We start from the raw sequence: 21141 nt of genomic DNA, 5'->3' as shown, positions 1-21141 counted from the left end.
TTCACACCGAAATAGAAATTGACACATGAACTTGTTTCGGTGTTACATTTAAAAGGGCAGAAGCCTGATCAATATACGCACATATGACGTGGTTTGTGCCTGCGTAGAGCATTTAAAAGGTGGCGCAGGAAATGACACAGGAGTAATGCCTTTTCTAGCATAAAATTAGACGAATGTTTGCAAATATTATTAGCATACTAATGCATTGACTTCCTTACTCCCTGAAACACGGGCCGCACGTTCTAAACCTAGAAATGGAGGGATGGAAGCCTGATGCTTTAAAACAATAAGGCTGAGAAATAATTATTTGCATTGGCTAGAAGTGATGAGTAACTAGAGTAGGTTAGATTAAAGTGAACCTGTCTCAGAGCACTGGACTGGTATATAACATGTAGTGCAGTTTCTAGTGTGTAGTTTAGGTCCAGTTCTGAATACCACAGGGGCTCTGAAAAGGGGCATTCTGCTATGGTCCTCTGTAAAATAAATCTTAGGCCTCTTGCACACTACATGCGATTCCAATTTTTTATTCCGATTGAAAAACGTAGCAGCATGCAGTACGTTTTTTAATTGGAATAAAAAATCGGATCAGATAAAAAAAAATCTGAATTACATGTAGAGTGCAAGAGGCCTCAGTCCTCTCGCTTTCCACTCCATACACTCATTGACCTCAATTCACTAAGCAGTTTGGACTAGTCTACAGATGTTTTTAGTCTACTGATGGTTTGGTGTAATGTTTTAGACCTGTTTTAAGACCTGGTCTAACATTCAGTAATTACACAATTCACAAAGGCAAACAAGAAGTAACCACGCCCACTTTTTTTGACAGAGATTAGACCAGCTGATTTCTGTCGGTAAAGTAATTCTGTGAGTTATTTTAGATGCGAGGATGGAACCTTTTGAATTAATTATGCAGGCGTTAAATTGTATGCAGAGGAGAGCTCATCAAAGGAGAAGTACAGTATGTCAGTCATAGCTACTCATCTGTGAATTGCATGTTTTGATCATTTCCCCTGCTTTACCCACCTAATTACCAAATGTTTTAGACCAGTTTTAAAAACAGGTCTAAAACATTTGGTTATAGTGAATTCCCCTTTGATGCAACTGACTAAACCATCAGTAGACTAAAAACCATCAGTAGACTAGTCTAAACTACTTAGTGAATTGAGGCCATTGTGGGAAACTCCCAACTGTACCTGCATGAATAGTGGCTGGATAGTCTACTGGTTAAGGGCTTTGCCTCTAACACAGGAAACTTGGGTTTGAATCTCGGCTCTTCCTGTTCAGTAAGCCAGCACCTATTCAGTAAGGAGCCCTTGAGCTAGACTCCTTAACACTGCTACTGCCTACATCCTAGTGGCTGCAGCTCAAGAAAAGCGAGATATAAATATTATTTGTCTTGTCTACCTTTTTCAGAGAGGTACAGACTAACCAGCAAGCTCATGGTGAACCAGAACTCATTGGAGTGTGTGAGGGGCTACAATGCAGTGTTGCCAACTCATCCCTTTAATTACTGACACATATGAATTATACAGATTTTGTGGCTAGGTAGATGCAGTTAAGGCACCGATTATGTGCAAATAGCCCCAAAATCTGTATAACTTAGATGTGTCAGTAATTAAAGGGATGAGTTGGCAACACTGCTACAATGGTCCTAAAAGACCCCTTACTAAAATACCAAAGAAAACAAAAGTTTGCTTTCTTAAAACAGAAAGAATTTGCGATAATTCAGGTTGGAGTGAGCTGAATATATGCAAATTAACCATTGTTGCCCTTAGAAGCTAAACACACCCCCAGAACTGCTGGAATTCAATGTTGTGTCAGCTTGTACGAATTAACAAGCTGACACATCATTGCATTCCAGCAGTTCTGGAGGTGTGTTTAGCTTCTAAGGGCAACAATGGTTAATTTGCATATATTCAGCAGTGATGCACTGGGAGACATCTCATGCTCACTCCAACCTGAATTATCACAAATTATTTCTGTTTTAAAAGAACAATCGACACCCATGCTAACCTAGAAATAAAAAACACAGATATAAGCAGATAAATACTACTTCTACTTACATAACAGATGTATTGTGCTATCCACGTAATGATTCCTGTGAATTTTACAAAGGAAAAGCAGAAAATCCTATTCAAGGCAGTGGCCATCTTGCCAAGCTAATGCTGACATCATATCCTCCCTGACTCTTGTTCTCCCCCCTCCTTTCTCTTGCTCATTGTGTATTTATTAGCTGCCCTCCTCCCAGAGTCTTTTTTATTTTACATATCCAATCACTGACTCACTTCAGCCTTGCTTGTAAACACAAGTGATCAGCTAGGCAGGGAAATAAATGGAAGAGGAGGAATATATTATAGATAAAAAGAACTCTTCAAAAGAACTCCCAGCATTCAACTTTTTGGCACTGTTTGGCACTAGAGCCAGTGCTCCTAAAGTATATGGTAACTCCAAACCATAACAGCAGAGAAAGTTTTGAATGCAGGATTAGCATCTCTATCACTTAATACACTCAGACCAGTTGCTGTTGAAATTTGATTTTTATGGTGACAATACCGCTTTAAGAAAGCAAACTTTTGTTTGTTTGTTTTTTCAGAGAGGCATCCCCTCTTTGAAAATGAAAACCCTCTGTCTTCCTCATCTGTCTTTCTTTCATGATTGATGTCCAGATTTCAATATTTATTTTTCTACAGAAAAATTGTACTTAAAGAGACACTGAAGCGAAAAAAAAATATGATATAGTGAATTGGTTGTGTACTATGAATAATTACTAGAAGATTAGCAGCAAAGAAAATATTCTCATACTTTTATTTTCAGGTATATAGTGTTTTTTCTAACATTGCATCATTCTATCATATGTGCACATTACACAACACTCAGCATTCAAAATGAGTCTTTCAGAGCAGTCTGTGAAGTAATGACCTCTCCTCTAGCAGAGGAAAAGTAAATAGTCCAGGAACAGTTGAGATAATAAAAGTCAGATAACAGCCCTCTCCACGGCTAACTTAGTCGGAGAGCTTAATGGCTTGTTTGCATAGAGATAACAACTGGAGTTTCTCAACACTTCCTGTATTGGAAACAATTAGACTGAGGTATCTGATCTTAAAGTTTTATTTCTTAGCTGTGCTACACATACAAATCATAATATCATAATTTTTTTTCGCTTCAGTGTCTCTTTAATTGACTCTAAACTATTCCCATCATTAAAATATATTTCTTATTTTCAAATGATCTTCGTGTCACTGCCCTGAAGGGTGGCTTCAAAACGTCAAATGATCAATTAATAGCAGAAACAAAATTTATAAATTGGTTCAAAGCGGTGGACAAAGGCTTGAATAAGGACACAAACTTGTTATATTGGTATGAGTCTGATGATATTTAAACTCTTTCTCAGCCTATATAGCTAAACTTGTGAACTCAGAATTTACGATACCTCTGTGTCACTCCAACTCCCAGGTCTGTGAGCATGGTGTAAACAAGGATTCTTATCTCAGCTAACAACCTCCCACCCCATTTAGATGTTCTTCTGTCTCACTTAAAGAGACACTGAAGCGAAAAAAAAAAGTATGATATCATGATTTGTATGTGTAGTACAGATAAGAAATAAAACATTAAGATCAGAGACATCAGTCTAATTGTTTCCAGTACAGGGAGAGATAAGAAACTCCAGTTGTTATCTCTATGCAAAAAAAGCCATTAAGCTCTACGACTTTGAAAGTCGTGGAGAGGGCTGTTTTCTGACTTGTATTATCTCAACTGTTCCTGAACTATTTACTTTTTCTCTCCCAGTGGAGAGGTCATTAGTTCACAGACTGCTCTGAAAGAATCATTTTGAATGCTGAGTATTGTGTAATCTGCACATATTATAGAATGATGCAATGTTAGAAAAACACTATATACCTGAAAATAAAAATATGAGAATATTTTCTTTGCTGCTAATCTTCTAGTAATTATTCATAGTACACAACCAATTCATTATATCATATATATTTTTTTCGCTTCAGTGTCTCTTTAAGGCATCTTAATGACATGTATTTATGCTTGAAAAAAATTCTATGTTTTCCCTTTTGATGTTGCATGTATAAAGCTGTCTGTACCATCAGCCTGCAAGCAAACAGGATTTAAGCCCGACGAAGGCTGCAAAGCCGAAAGCTTGCTTATTCTTATTCTCTTTAGTTAGCCAATAAATGGTATCATCTTGGTTTAAAAGATCTTCTTGCTTTTACTGATGGCTAACACGGTACAATACCCTACTGCTATTATTTATTTTCAAATGTTAAAATGGAGGAAAAGTAATGATGACAGAAAGGTCCAGTGAACTTTGAATAATAAAATTGCATCTTTTGCTTATGAATTCATTGCGTCATATGTGTGAATAGTGGTGGTGTTGTAGGAGAGTACGGTAACTAGTGGTGAGGCAGGAGAGTAATAAGTGATGTGGCAGGGGCGTGTCTTAAAGGGTCCCTCATTCTCAGCGCAAAAATTTGAGAGATAACCGCTCATTCCTTCACAGCAGCAGGTCAGTAGAGACACTAGACTGGCCAGTGGCCACCATTCACAAGAGGCTCTTAAGGTAGCCATACACTGGTCGATTTGCCATCACATCCGACCAACAGACAGATCCCTCTCTGATCGAATCTGATCAGAGAGGGATCATATGGCTGCCTTTACTGCAAACAGATTGGGAATCGATTTCAGCATGAAACCGATCACAATCTGTGAAGCTGCCGCTGACGCCGCCTCCCGAATACATTACCTGCTCCGGCCGGCACGTGTCCCCCAGTCTCCGCTGTCTTCTCCTCCGTGCTCGGCTCCTCCAGCTTCACTGAACTTCCTGCTGGGGAAGTTTAAACAGTAGAGGGTCTTCTAATATAAAGTTATGATTACCTGCCGGGCCTTTTTTTCTGAATCACTGTCCATTTGGACTGAGCAACTGCAGTTCAGTAAGTGCTTTTGTTAATAAAGAAATAGCTGAGAATTCCCCATGAGGAGATGGACTAGTCCAAAACCTGTGTTGTATATGCCCTTTCTTACCATGCTCGTCCAAAACCTTACAGACCTCTCAGATTTTCACTATGTACTGTAAGTGACAGTAACGTAGGAAAAAAGCAATTTATACTGCATTATACCCTAGGGGAAACGTGCACTTACATGTATGTACCATATTTTTTACTGTATTATCAGTAGATTTTTTTCTGGTACGTATGTCCTGCTATTTAGTACTTTCCACTGCCACTATTTGATTATTATACTTACATGTATGTACTTAAAATTTTAAACATTTTCGAGATAGTGGTCTTTTAAGGATTGTTAAAAAGAAATTCTCACTGGTTATTTTGCTCAGCCGTGCTGTTTACACTTCAGTGCTTTGTGTAATGAGCATGTATGAATCTAGTTAATCACTGATTGGCTAATAATTGCTGAGCTAATGAAGGATTGGCTTATAAGTGCTGAGCAAATGACTGATTGGCTAATATGGGCCGAGCAAAAAAAAAAAAAAAAAAAAAAAATACAAATAATAATAATAATGGTATTAGCTTCATTTACACTTAAATGCTAAACAATACATTTCAAAGCTTTCTTGTAGAATTGTATTTATATGTGTGTCAATCCTGTCACTTTATTCTTTCATTGAGGTAATAAAATCTCACATTGCCGCTGACATTCTGCCATTTCAGGAGACGCGGCCGCGACTCCCAGCAGAATATGGCAGGTAATAAGATGCAATTCACAAGTGAGGAGGGCCCAGGTACTCAGCCGCTGTGTGCGCTGATATCTTGTGACACGCTGACATCACTGTAAAATTGCTGACACTCTGTTAATATTGCACACGGCTTGTCACACGTGCTGTGCCCATCTAATGTAATATTCTCTAATACAAGAGGAAAATTAAATGTGCTCCCTCATTAAGCATCATTCAGCTATGAAACAGCTGCTTGAGGAAGGCAGTGGTCCTGCGCATCAAAGCACCAGCTGCCGGTATGTTATCAATTACATGTATATGAATGATGCATTCACTTTGTAGCTCACCACAGAAGTTGTTTCTTGGAAGATCCTGAAACTTTATTTGAAACATGTAAGAAACAAACACTTAAAAAGCTTTTGTAAGGTGGCAAAGCCGGTTTATATTCCACTTATGTTGAGGCCGGTTTTACACCTGGCCTGTGCGTTTGAGGTGCGAGGCCCCGGCCCATTGCAACAAATGTCAATCATATGACCCTGCCGCCAACAGTGTCATCTGCATAGTACCTTCCCCTCCGCCCCTTGTACTCCCTGCGGGACAGGAAGTACATCACTGGGATTCCGCCTTCATATTCCCGTCGTTCCGCACAAGCGCGCTGCACGATCGCCGCCAACATGTTTAACGTTTTTGCATTGACTTAAATTACTTCTGCCACTGCTGTGTTGCCACGGAAATCCGACAGTAACTCGCCATTGACTTGGCGGCGTAGCAGGCACTTCTGGCACAATGCAACACCATAATTGTGTGTGTGTGTGTGTGTGTGTGTGTGTGTGTGTGTGTGTGTGTGTGTGTGTGTGTGTGTGTGTGTGTGTGTGTGTGTGTGTAAGGGGAGGGGGTGTCTGCAGTTTCAGGTGGCAAAAAGTCTTTAACTGACCTGGCAGTTACCATGCAGTATTTGTATTACAACTATGCATTTACTGTTAGCTGTTAGTATGGTCTTCCACTTAATATTTAAAGAGAAGTGAATAAAATTGTTTCTTTTTTTACAAAATATATTTACAGTATAAATTATTCAGTCAGTGTTTGCCTATTGTAAAATCTTTCCTCTTCCTGATTTACAAGTGATCTTTGCGGAACGTAACAGAGTTCTAAAGCCAGTAGAAAAAAAAATTCTGGTCTCCCTCTCTGCCTAATAAACAAACTAGGCAGTTTCTACTGAACATTAATTCATATCGCGATTCTCCGCAATGGATCTGTAACCATTGTATGTCAATGGAGTAATTTCCATTGAATGTGGTTGTGCCATTGCGGAGCGATATGGTGCATTGCAGGGAGAAATACGGATTGCATGCTGCAGATTCCGGCAGCATGCATCCTATTCCCCCAGCAGTGTAGTGACAGCCGGAAGACCAAAGCGCAAAGCTTCCGGCTAGTGGAAATGTGCCCTGCGCCTCAGTTGGAGGGTGGGGCTTCATACCACTATACAGCAATATATTGTTATGGGGAGTGTTTCTGATGCTGAAACCAGGAAATTTCACATACTAGTGGGTATCCAGAAAAATGTACTGTATTCTACTATTTGTTGTTACAATTTCTCTTTCAGAAGCAGAGCCAGTATTATACAATACGCCCTACAATGGTTCGGAAGTCATATTCATCATGTGCAAGTTCACTGACTGTTTTGAGCCTCCCTGCATCATTACCTCTATGGTAGAAATAGCTTGTCAGATGGACGCTGTACGCACTGCACATCAAGAAACTGCCTTTTTTGTAGTAATTTCTCAGAAGTCTGGAACAATAAGAGATATTAGATGAAGGCTCATGTTGTGAGGGAAGGAAGACTCTCTTACAAACCTCTCTGGGACAGTTTGCTTTGACAGAGTCACACCGCATTTGTGTAAGTCTAAGATTCTTTTATTTAAGAATAAGAGGGTAAAGTCATTCCGATACACGCTCTGCAGCGGGACTGGTGGGGAGTGCTGACCCCACAGAATAATCATCTGTCCCTCTGAGAAAAACACTATCACTGCAACTCAAATGGTGTTATATTCTTTTCAACACATATGGGAACTGTTTACAAAAAGCAACAAAAAGATATCCAATTCTTTGTTTTACACTTTTCAAAGCCTGCTCGCCATTTTAAGATTAAAGAATATGTTGTGTTTGCGGGAGATGTAGACTTGAAAAATAAAAACTGTCCTACCTTATAGCCCTTAAAGTGGACCCAAATTAAAAATACAAGATTTCAGCAATAAAATCTATTTTCTAAATTATAATAATAAATAGCAGCCTTTTTTCAGCTGCATGATGAGAAATATAAAATATTTTACATTGATTGGAGGAACCCCTCCCTTCCTTTCATATTGCCGGGACAGAACCCGGCAGACTGGTGGAGGAGATTAAAAAAAAAAAAAAAAAACATAGGCTGCTACTGATGATAACACAGGGGAGGTGATCTCAGCTTGTGTGAGATTTCCCATAGACGATGCCCCTGTGAGGGAGGGTAGCTGATGACAAACACACCCATGATCTAAAACCTCCTACTAATCTCAGAAGTAATGGCTGCCACCTTATAACCCTAGTTATGAAAAGAGAAGGGTGAAAAGCATGCACTGAGATGCTCATAGGCTTGAAGGAGTGTTTATTTATCTTTGTATGTGTCAGAGTGGTGCAACTAAATATTTTGAATTAAAAAAAAAAATTTGGCTTCCGTCCACTTTAAAGTATGATCAGAAGTTGGGATGGTCAATGAGATGAAAATAATTCCAAGTTAATGCAGAATTATGCAAATTTGTCCAATTAAATCATGTCAAGGTAGTATACATTTGCATACAAATATTTGCATAATCCTGCATCAACTCTGAATTATTTGCATTTCATTGACCATCCCTAATCAGGAGCTCCATTCACTTGCAGTGGAAAGCAAAATACTAGATCAGTAATGGATAACCTTGGCACTCCAGCTGTGACAAAACTACAAATCCTATCATGCTTCTGCCTCCCTTATGCTTAGAGCTGTCAGAGTATTGCAATGCCTCATGGGACTTGTAGTTCCGCCACAGCTGGAGTGCCAAGGTTAGCCATCACTGTACTAGATCTTATGATTTGAAAAGCTCTTGCTAATGTAATTTTTATAAAATCGCATTGCTCAAGTGACAACACTCATAGCATTACATTAGCAGGAGCTATTAAAATCACAGGTGATTAGAAAAAGCTCTTGCAGTGTGAATCAGGATTTAAAGGACAACTGTAGGGAGAGGTCTGTGGAGGCTGCCATATTTAATGTATTTTCTTTTAAGCAATACCAGTTGCCAGGCTGTCCTGCTGATTTTCTGCTTCAAACTCAATTAGTCATAGGCCCTTAACAAGCATGCAGCAGATCAGGTGTTTTTGACATTATTGTCAGATCTGACAACATTAGCTGCATGCTTGTTTCAAGTGTTATTCAGACACTACTGCAGCCAACTAGACAGCAGGGTTGCCAGGCAACTGGTATTGTTTAAAAGGAAATAAATATGGCAGACTCCAAATCCCTTTCACTACCGTTGTCCTTTAAAGTGTAGCTGAGATATTTTAATGTGGGTGTATTTATACTTACATGGGGATTCCTCCTCCTCCCTGCCATCCTCTCCTTATACCCGCCAGTAATCTGGCCAGTCACGGTCAGTCGTGCACTTCTGACCATGCGTGGCCTCAGCCCCACGTGCATGCCCCATCGTGCTACTCCCCCCCCCCAGGAGTGTTCTGTGTCTGTGCAGTACTACTGCACAGACGCAGAACGCTCCTGGCTGAAGTGCCCACACTCTTCTGAGCCTCGCATGGGCAGCAGAGCATTACTGGCCTGATTACCAGCGAGGATAAGGAAAGAACAGAGCAATTAGAGAGGACAGCGATGAAGCCCACGTACCTCATGGGGCTGGAGGAGGCCCCAGGTAAGTATACACGCACCGATATTACACATCTCAGGTTTCCTTTAATGTGTACTTGTAGTGAAAGAAGAGTGCCAAATAGGGACTCCCCTAAATAGAAGGAAGCCTCTATGGTCCAGAGGCTTTTAGGGACCTCCTGCAGCCCATCGAAACTCTCTTCCTGTTCATGGTTGCACTCTTGTCTATCTGAGTCACTTGTGCATGGAGGAAAAAGCCACACACCAGCCCCTCTGTGCTACTACTACACAGGCGTAGGTCATCACTGCGCCTGTGTAGTGTGGCCACGCTTGTTCACAGATGGGAGCACGGACGTGCAAACATATTCAACAAGCCCTTGTCCAATATTTTCAGAGGGTATCAGTGCTGGATTGGGGTGGGCGACAAGGATGGGGAAGCCTCCCTCTACTGAGGTAAGTATCTATCTTTTGATTTGAAAAAAAAAAAAAAACTCACTTTCATTGTCAAATAATCAATTGGAAGTTTATGGGTATCAACAGATTACTGCAAGTTTTGATTAAAGTGATTTGGTCTGCAACAACGTCACTTTCATTCAACAGCTAAAACCAAAAACTGGCTGGAGCGGCACTTTGAGGCCTCTTTCATAGTAGGACGTTGCGTTTTGATGCGACGTTAAAGTCGCAACGCAAATTACAACGCAACACCCCCAAAAAAGTTGCAATGCAATTTAATGCCGTTATCGTCGCATACAGTAGAGCATACAGGCAATGAAAAGTATGTTTCCAAGTCATTACTGAGCATGTGCAAACAGTCCAGCTAATAACGTGTATAATGCACAGCATGCAGCACTTTCTAATAAAGCTACATGTTACACACAAACGCAATGTCTGCACTGTGAATGTCGTATAGACTTAGTATTGCTGTGCGTTAGTCTGCGTTTAAACATTTTGTAATGTGCGACTTTAATGTGAAAGAGGCCTAACACTCATGCAAACACAAAATCTGAAATAACTATAGCAACGTACTGGCGAGGTTAAAGCCTGGATATAAGTTTCAAGTGCTAATCATGCTTCTAAGGCTTGTTAACTTCAGATTAATAAGAGATTTGTCTGGGAGAGGTCTCTATAGAGACAGAGCAAACACAAACCTGGACACAAGCAACGCCGTCTCCTTGTGACCAGTGAGAGACAGCTTCTTCTATAGGAAAAAGGATACTGTAGAATGATTAAAGAGGATTAAATGTAAAATAGCATACCACAATGTTCTACCAGATGCCTTCACTCTTTGTCTTTAGATTACATGATGGATGAGGGAAGATGATTTGTCATGACAGGTGTAACAAACAGGAGCAAAAGTGGAACAGTTGCCTAGAGCAACCAATCAGATTTCAGCTGTTACATGCAAAAAGGATTGGTTGCTCTGAGCAATGCTCCAGTTTCCTTTGCACCTGTCTGGATAAATCAGCCCTGGTGTGTGAAGTCAATCTACATATTTCACATCTCAGTATATATACAGTATATATTTTATACACAGTGCATATAGCTGATAAACACCTGCAACAATTATATAGCCTAAACATCTGACTTTGACCTTAATTCAGTAAACTTTTCTACTGAGCTTTCTTTTGGAGATGTTTTTTATCTTATCTATTACGGTAAATATGTTTTCATTACCAAACAAGTCACAAAGAGCTAAAAAGAGAATATAAGGAGTAATGTCAAACTTCATTTTTATGTAGGACAACTAATTTAAGCCTTTGTTTTCTTGCTGGGGGCTGACAAGATATTTTATTTAAAATTAGGCCCCTTTTACATTAGCAGGGTAAACCTGTGTTGCATTACCCTATTTTGCCACAAAAGGCTGCAAAAGCAATGAAAGTCTATGGAGACTTTCACACTTATTGCGGTCCCTTGTGGTGTGCCGGAAGTATCCAACAGCACGTTACTGCAAGCATTGCTGGTGGTTGAGATAATGTAAGCCTATGGGTAACGCATGTTGTAAATGATGGAGTGTGGTGCATCACGGCACGCATGCGCAGACCAACAGGAATCCCGGTGAAGAACTTCCTGCCTAGCAGAAAGGCGGTGGGTGGCACTATGCATATGACCATTTCAGCGCATTCTGCCGCAGGGTCATATGTTTGTCATGTTTTGGCAACAAGAACATCGTATCCCCACCGCACTGCCTGATTGAGGGGTATGTGGGGGGCTGGAAGGCACCTACATACTCTGACTTGTGAAGGAGGGCAGCAGGAAGATCTTTGTTGGGGCCTCATGCCCCTGCTTAGAATGTCCCTGTTGTGTTCATTATGGTAGTGGAAAGTAAAGTCCCAACCTGGGTGACTTTACCAGTCACCTCACGGAAGACAGACACCAGAATGGAACAGGGCGGACTACTGCAGATCCTGCATCTGATCATGCTGGAACCATCCACATTGTAATGTGGCTGAGTGGGGACCTATCCTAAATTTGTAGTTAAATGAACAAATATTTAAACGTGACTAGATTGTGATTTGTGAATTCAGGACAATCTAGGGTTGTATGATGTCATCCATAAAAATGAATGCACCAGCTTTACATGAACAAAAAGCCCTGTTCAATCTCACAACTGTGGAAAGGAGTAGAGGTTCCTCTCCCCATAACTCTGCCCAAGATGTCAGTCTATGAAATGGTTAATTTGGGTGCCAGTGGTGCATAGGTAATATGAGTGCTGTCATAGGCACCTATGTTAATAGCCGGGATTAGTGTGTAGGGGGTCCTTAGGGTTAGGCATCAGTGGTGGTGGTGGGGGTCCTTGGAGGTAGGCATCGGTGGGGGAATAGGTTAGGTTAAGGCACCGAGAGAAGGGGCTCGTGTGAGAGTAAGGTTAGGTTAGGCCATAGTAAAATATCAGTGAAGATAACCAATATTTTACTATTGGAATTAAAGGAAAACTTAAGTCAACAATAAAAAATGAGATTTACTCACCTGGGGCTTCCCTCAGCCCCCAGCAGCCGATCGGTGCCATCGCAGCCCCGCTCTGATGGTCCAGGACCCGCCGGCGAACACTTCCGGTTTGGCCGTCACCGGTCGACTTAAGTTGACTTATTGTTGACTTAAGTTTTCCTTTAAGTAGAGGAATATCTGCTTTCTCTAGGGCCTAAATTACTGCAGTGTCTTTTTAAAATGTACCCGCCAGTCAAGGTCCTTCACAATGCAGCATCTACCACCCAGTAGAACAGGAAGTACTGACAGCGTAATATAAAAATCATAATTGGCTATATTTTTTGTTAAACTGCCATAGTGTTCCTTTCATATAGAGCAACAACTTGGACCATTTTCAGTGTGATACCTGCAGAGTTCCACTTTAATAAATATTTGTAGAAAATGAAGAAAGAATGAAATAATCTTTTTAATTTCCTGTTTTGCTGTTCAATTTTGGGCTTCCATTGTCAATGTGGAATTTGTATGCTTATGCCAAGCTATTAAATGCACCTCTTCCCCTGACCATTGACGCAACTCTCCATTTCTATGGCGAGACAAGGCGGCGATGGCTGGAATGTATCACAGAGGCTCGGTGCTGCTATGCAGATAAGCTGCTCACAGGGGAGAGCTTCTGTCCTCACAACAATGACTCCATCTCGGTCCCAGAGATGACCAAGCAGGAAGGAGAAGACAGGGACGGCCGGCCTCTCCACTCTTTCATATTAGCCGGAGTGTGGCGGTAATAAATGTGCCCACCACTGCATGAAAGGAATTCTCCAAGCAAGAAAGGGGGACTTAGCATAATAAACAGAAGTCTACTTGTACAGAGAGGAAAAATACGTGGTACAAATGGCAAATATGTAACAAAAGATTGGACTGTGCCTTTAGAAAACTCTCTACAGCATTGCTGGAAGGAAATGTTTCATTTCCACACAGGTACACAAGATGCTGTTTGAATTTTAACCTGTTTTTGGGCACATCTCAGCACAATCTGGCTTGCTCAGTATGGCAGTACAAAAAAAAAAAAAAGCAATATCCATTTTGCAATTGCACAGACTCGTGGCGGCCAACCAGATTTCACCTGATGGGAGTCATACCAATGAATGATGAGTGCTAATTGGATGCTGTGACCTACTGCACTCTCATATTAAGATTTGACAGGATGCAGTAAGCAAAGAACATTTTGTAAAGTACAGTAATACAGGGCACCCAATCAACATTCTCATCTTGTTGAACTACTGACAGTAAACCAAAATCTGCCTGGTTGCTGTATGTTATTAAATGTTATATACTACCACTCCAGACATTCTGCATACCATATACCCATGGCTAACCAGCCTCTAAATGTAGGAGTGGAACTTGGCCCCCCCCAGCAAGGATCGGCTGCCTCTCTTCCCCTACCACCTTGCCTATGTGGGCCAATGAAACAAAACAATACAAAACATGGTGCTGTGTATACACTGCCCCTTTAATGACCTGGTCCTGCCTCAGACTACCACTCCCCACAGAAATCCACATACGCAAAAAAACCTAAATCAGCTGGTGACGATTCAGACTGACATGGATGGGAGAGGGGAAGGCTGATATGCCGTAATGCTTTTGTTCCAAGTTTAAATGACAAATTTAGCTCCCATAGGGGTACATAAAACTATAGCAATGAAAAAGCACCCCCACGCATGGTAATTATATAGTCTGCAGCAGTTACAGCAGATACTTGTCATTCTCCATAATTCTAATTATCAGATTTCTAAAGCCATGGAATGAGAGACTTCCTATATAATGTGACTTTGTGCTCAGCAAGCAGTGATATCTGCAGGTGTCATTGTGTCTGAGTTATTCAAACAATACAATAATCTTTCCGCGGTGCATGGCGTAAGTGTGTTAAGAGTTTAAATGAGAAATAAATGTTAATTTCCATTTGATTTACATATCGCCAGTTTATGTCAGAATAATGGGAATTTCCATTGATCTGCTTGAGGTTTCTTCTTTTCGGATAATGGATCTGTTCGTAACACACGGATTCATGGCAGAGGATGCCGGGAATTAACTAGTCTGACCATGAAATATATGTTGTGTGCTCCTATTATGTGCTGTAATAACTAACAAATGATGATGCCATTTATGAATGCAGAACACAGCATTTTTGGAAAATTGCGCCTAAATGGAAATCAGTGGCTGTCCTTCGATTGAAAGAGCTTGTGTAATGTAATGGACTTTAATAGTCATGCCTGGCGCAGCTATTGTGCTGAGTTTAATTATTGCAACCGTAGAGGCCAAATGGGATGTCACCGAACACAGGGTTTCATGTCCAAGTGAGTGAGGTAGAAGATACAGGGAGAAGTGACTCCTGAGATGCACCTGTGTAGTGTAGAAGGTCCATCACTGATCTTTAACAGGCAGTTCTACATGGGGCAATATCACCGTGGAATAAAAATTTCTGCAGTACTACAGACTGCAGCAAAAGATAGCCACTGGAGCAAAACAGGGATGTGGTCAAATTGTTGGCCTTGATTATATTAGACAGATCAGGTCGCACCACTACCACCGCTCCTGCATCCAGAAATTCTTCAGTTTCGTGTTCAGTGAAAAAGAAAATGGCCGCAACCCCAGGGTCACGATGCTGCAGCTCTGGCTCTGTGCTTTTCATCACAGAGCACAGAGAGGTGGAGAATGGGCAGGAGAAAGAAATTGTAGGGCCATTGAGAGCTGGGAAAGGGCTGTTCCTAACACCAGAGGGGGTGTTTCTCTCCTGTAAGTCTACCAACAAGCTGCTTATCGGTAGATTCGGGGGGGGGGGGGCAGAGTGGCACAGGAGGGGCTAAGAGCGGCACAGAGGGGACACAGAGGCATGGCATTTAGATGGGAACATGCCCGTGTCCTATTTGCTTCCCTGAATCCATCTCTGGCACACTTTAAGCTGATATATTTCTTATTTTCAACTGCTAATATGAAGGAAAACTAATGATGATAGAAAGGATGACTCAGAGCCCCTAACCCCCCACCCCACCCCCCTTGAGGTAACTGCCCCTTTTTTTTTTTTTTGCTAACTACAGGTTTGCTTCACATTTAGAAATACAATTAAAGATGCATTTATTCAGTTTGCATTCTTCTTGAATGGATACATATATAGTCTGTGGAGTACAAACAGGATGCAAAGGCACCCGAAGGATAATAAAATGAATAAAAATCTATAAATGAATTAAGGTTTAAGGTGGCTTACCTCAATGAAGACAAATTCATATCTAAATGAATAATCTTTAATAGCACTGGCAACGCGTTTCTTGGGTCTCCACCCACTTCCTCAGGACAAATCAAGTGCTACGCTATGCTCAGATGGAGGCACTCTATTCCTGGTTCTGAACATAGCGTGGCATTTGATTTGGCCTGAGCAAGTGGGCAGAGACCCACGAAACGTGTTGCCAGTGCTATTAAAAATTATTTATTTATATATGAATTTGTCTTTAATGAGGTAAGCCGCCTCAAACCTTATTTATTTTATAGCTTTTAATTCATTTTATTCTTTGGGCGCCTTTTCATTCTGTTTGTGCATTTAATACTCCCCCCCCCCCCCCCCCCGTCTCAGGGTAGGGGATACCCTTGGACCCCGTCTACAAGACCCTAGGACCCTTTTTTTCTTGAAAGGTGTGACAATTTCCAGCTGACCAGGACCCCCGAGTGGAGTTGGGTTTATTGATCTCCACCTGCCTGCAGTGGTTGGTTGCCCCATTGCAACCTCCCTTTTCTGAGTCCATCTCAATAGATGAAATAGGAAATAGTATATGGAGTGTGACATACTGCACCATTTGGGCTCCCTTTATCTCTGTGTTTTTTCCTTTAGGGTGACAGCTCCCCCCACCCCCTTCCTTTAGTCCATGGAGCAGATTTCTCTGTGGGTAACAGGTAATGGATTAGTTCATTTCTTACATTTCCAAACTGTAAGAATAACCCTATATGTCTGCTTATCCATTATATTAGTTTAGCATGAAACCGCCAAGGTCTGCATGTGATGAAGCAAAGCTGGCTGCTGAAATGGCTGGAGGAAACCAGAAGCATTGCGTGACACGCAACTAGCGCACATCTCTCAACAATGAAGCTTTATTAAGGCAAAATGCTGTGACTGATAGAATTTATATTACAGCTTGTAAAACATGGCAGTGCATTGCTCTCCTGCTTTAGGTATAGTGTCTGGATGTTTTGTCACATGACAAACATAATAAAGAATGAAAGCAGGGATAGATTAATTCCACCAGAGTGTGAAGAGAATAATAAGATCACGTTTGGACATGTCTGCACAGGGCTCTGGACCATATTGACACGCTACAGAGATCAGAAGGCAAAAACATGGTCATATGTCAGATCCGGTGACCTGTGCACTATAGCTAATAGGGTAGTGGGAAATGCACTAAAACATAACTCTGTTTTCATTAAAACATATATTAGTGATATCAAATTCATTTTGAATTTTAAAGGATACCAGAGCTGAAGGACTCTGGTGAAATGGGCTTATGTTATGTGTGGGGTATTATAGTAGATACTTACCGCACCTTCTGTTCCCCTCTGTCACTCGCCACTCTCTTGGAGCAAGCCCTGTTCTAATGGCCGACCCGGCTACTCAGGTAACCTATGAGCCAGACATACTGCACAGAGCATGCTCAGTATGTCCATTCAGCACCTTTGAGGCCATACTCTATGCTGTCACAACACAGGCACGGCCTCGCTCCCCCCGCTCCTGCGTCCCAGAGTGCACGCTTTGGTGTAGTCAGCTGTCCGTGCTGTGGAGAGATGCTGTCGCCTGTGTGGTGATGGCATTGAGCATGGCCACAAGGGTTCTGAACTGACATACTGCACATGTGTGGCCATAGGTTACCTGAGTCACTCAGGGTGGCCATCAGAACGGGGCTTGCTACAGGAGAATGACGTGTGATGGAATGGCATGGAATGCGCAGTAAGTATCTACTATAACGCCCCACACAACATATGCCCATTTCACATAACATATGCCCATTTCACAAGGATCCTTCAGCTCTGGTATCCTCTAATGCTACTAGAATAATCGTTTTGCATCAGTTTGCCACAATCCATGTTTTATCTTGCCAGATATGTGATCAAGGAGACACCCGGCCTGAAACAGCGCATGCGCATTAGCGGAAAAGCGGAGGAGCGCTCCATCCATTTATTCCATTTTTTCTGTTTTTATCCAAGAATGCCTCCCAGCCGGGCATGAAGGAGCTGCCCTCTTTGTGAAACCATCATTCATCCATTTGCCCGCACACCCACGGTGCCCAGAAGCGCAAGATTTCCCTTCGCATGCGCATTAGCCCCTGGGTTGTGGATTTTTATTTGGCTACAGCAGCACACCAGATCGGATCAGGTGGATACTGAGGAGTTGACAAACTACACGGGGCTGCAAGAAGCTCCAGGTAAGTATAAATCCTCTTGTCCTCCCCATCTCAGGTTTACTTTAATATATAATAGGTCTTTGGTAAACAATTCTGAATTTATAATGCTGTATTGCTAACAGGGATGGTCAATTTGATGCAAATACTTTTAAGTGGATGCAGGATTATGCAAATATAGTATGTAAATGTATGCAGCTTAACCTCCTTAGCGGTAATCCTGAGTCAGGCTTGGGATGGAAATCCGCAGCTCAGAGCGGTAATTCCGTGCCTGAGTGGGTTTTATGCAGGAGCTGCTGCAGATCTCTCTGTGGTATTAGGGAAGACGCCGAGAGCCCAGTATAGTGTAGTATGTACTGTAAGTTGGGTATGGAAGGTAAGTATAGGTAGATTATACTCACAAACAAGGGTTACCGTCCAGGTAACCACTATGAAGGCAGGTGAGGAGATTAGACCTGTCCCCACTCAGGATTAAGAAGTCACTCTCTGTAGATCGGGAAAAAAGAAGCATTCCCCTCCACCAGGGGTGGAAACAGCTGCAAAAGTAGTACAGAGGCGCCAACAGGGTAAAAACAATATTTCTTTAAAATGGATAAAATGAAGTAGGTAGTGGTGGACTTACCCCTCCAAAACAGACACAAAAATTGCTGTTTTAAGCAAAAATCAGTTTATTTTCATACTCCGAACAAGGTGCAACGCGTTTCGCGGGTATATCCCACTTCCTCAGGCAATAAATAGGAGCATATCACCAATGCGGTCCGGTACATAGCCTGGCGCCCTTGTGGTATGTTTTTTTCTTGTTTTTAGGATCTAAAAGCTTGTGAAAAAAATGTCATGGCTTTTAGACTCTAAATTTGGAAATAATTATAAAGCCAGTGAGGTTAAAATGGACCATCTAAATTTTACCTCAGCAGAATTTGATTGTTTCTTTTTCACGCTGCATAAATTTGCATACAAAATTTGCATAATCCTGCATCAACTCAAAATTATTTGCATCTCACTGACCATCCCTAATTGCTAATACTTTCATCAGAGTGGAAACCCCTGTAGTTTCAACAGAGATGTTATTTCCCTTTTGTTCTTAGTATTCAATGATACTATTCTTTGTTACTTTATAAAAGGTAAGTTGACTCAATACCCAAAACTGTTCTATTTTGATAGCACGGCTCACACAAAGTCCTGAACGGTCAGAACGGAGATGGTTATCTTTGCATCATGGGAGCCAAGCTTTCCTTTCCTATTCTTGATCTAGTCACCCATGAGTGTGAGGAGAGGCCATACACAGGAGATAAAATTCTAATCTGTACATGTGAACAAGTACTTGGCAGCAAAATGAACAGAGGCACCACACACATCAGGAATTACTTTTTATCATGTGTTGTTGTTGTTGTATCATGTGGCCTCTCAGTGGAGTACTTCTTTAAGATAGGGAATTGCAACGTGGAAAGATTTCTTAGAAAATACAAAGAACGGAAGTCTCCTAGATATCTGATGACTTTGTAAATGCAAAGAGGCCAATGTTGTGGAACAGACAATCTAATGACATAGTGTTTAGTGTTCCCTAAAGCAGGAGACAGATGAAGGGGAACGGTGAACCGGCAACCTAAGCATAATTAAGACAAGGCTGAGTGCTTGCTGCTCTGCCATTACATTAATCTCACATCACTGGCACCTGGGTGAAATTTATGAGATAAGTAAAAAAGCCTTCTCTGACTGACCTTGATAAGACAGTGTTATTTATCACGTGAGTCTGTGGCAGCAGGGTCGGAGGGGAAGCAGAAAGGTGAGAGAGGCATCATTATTATGGATATTATTGTAATTATGGTGTTTACATGTAGTGCTGACTGCAGATACACTGAGCTATGATACCAATATGCAAAGCAGTTGCATCGCTGAAGGTAAAGTGGTTCATGAAATGCTATGGGGATTAAGGGGACTTAGATACTTACACAGTAGAGTAGAAATATAGGGAAAAATGTGTCTCCTCACCTGGAATCCATAAACCATGTAGGTGGTGACAAGCATCCTATTGAATGCCTGTGATCAACTAATATAGGACTGCACCCAAGGGCTTGAGATCCTAACCATTTTGCAACACAATGTTCTCCCCAAGCTCTTTTAGCCGATTGCTCCACCCAACTAAATTTTGGGGAGCTCACAGCTGTCATCAACGTCTCATCCTCCTGCTATTATGTTATCAGAGTTGCGCCACTCCTGCATTCCCCCGGTTGGGCCCCACCCGACTACTTTTTTAGGACATCCGTTTGGGATTTAAAAAAAAAATCATGGGAGAACATGGCAACCATTAAATATTTACAGCCTGGTTAGAACACTATTGCTTTTGTAGGATATTATAACTTAGTACTAGGTGCGTCTGTCGAAATTTCTTTATATACCCTTTATTATTTCCACCTATAAATTGTTGGTGAGTAGCAGAATTTGTTGGTCACTTGGATACAGCCTTGGGGGAGGAGGTGGGGATGAATATTCTAACTTGTGCTTAAAGAATACCCAAAGTGACATGTGACATGATGAGATAGACATGTGTATGCACAGTGCCTAGAACACAAATAACTATGCTGTGTTCCTTTTTTTTCTTTCTCTGCCAGAAATAGCTAAATATCAGGTATGTAAGTGGCTGACTTAGTCCTGACTTAGACAGGAAGTGACTACAGTGTGACCCTCACTGATAAGAAAGTCCAACTATAAAACACTTTCCTAGCAGAAAATGGCTTCAGAGAGCAAGAAAGAGGTAAAAAAGGGGAATTTCTTATCAGTGAGGGTCACAATGTAGTCACTTCCTGTCTGAGTCAGGACTGAGTCAGCCACTTACATACCTGATATTTAACTCTTTCAGGCAGAGAAAGAAAAAAAGGAAGACAGCATAGTTATTTGTGTGCTAGGCACTGTACAAACACATGTCTATCTCATCATGTCACATATCACTTCGGGTATCTTCAACTGTATTATGCATCGCTAAGAGTTGTGATCAACCCCTTTTAATATACTTAATAAAACAAAAACACCCTGGGAAACAGCAAGGGACGAGAGGCCCTGAGTGGGCTTAAGGAAGCCCCAGGTAAGAATGGAACATGAGAAGCTTCTCTTCTCAGGTACACTTTAAAAAAGGCATTTTATTGACAAGGTGTAAAAATATACAGAGGCCCATATGCAATTAACTTTTTCTCCTGAGTTTTCCCCTAGTTGATTTGTGG

The 21141-nt window shown here is 41.4% G+C and overlaps 1 protein-coding gene across 5 annotated transcripts in view; it reads right to left on the bottom strand.

The window, feature by feature from the left end:
• ERBB4 (erb-b2 receptor tyrosine kinase 4) overlaps positions 1-21141 on the bottom strand; it is a 1342090-nt gene that overhangs the window by 953684 nt on the left and 367265 nt on the right. The window contains exons 1-2 of one of the 5 annotated variants that reach the window (XM_068245392.1): positions 10823-10901; positions 7384-7469 (exon numbers count right to left, since the gene is read on the bottom strand). The exons of 2 other annotated variants lie outside the window; for them this stretch is intronic. In XM_068245392.1, the coding sequence (XP_068101493.1) occupies positions 7384-7432 (49 nt within the window). In that variant the 5' untranslated portion in view covers positions 7433-7469; positions 10823-10901. Of the gene's footprint in view, positions 1-7383; positions 7470-10822; positions 10902-21141 lie in introns of those variants that run through there. 2 more of the 5 variants (XM_068245393.1, XM_068245394.1) reach the window with 2 other exon arrangements.

Source organism: Hyperolius riggenbachi, chromosome 7 (genome assembly GCF_040937935.1).
Source record: "Hyperolius riggenbachi isolate aHypRig1 chromosome 7, aHypRig1.pri, whole genome shotgun sequence".
NCBI lineage: Eukaryota > Metazoa > Chordata > Amphibia > Anura > Hyperoliidae > Hyperolius > Hyperolius riggenbachi.
This window is presented reverse-complemented; position numbering and strand designations above follow the sequence as displayed.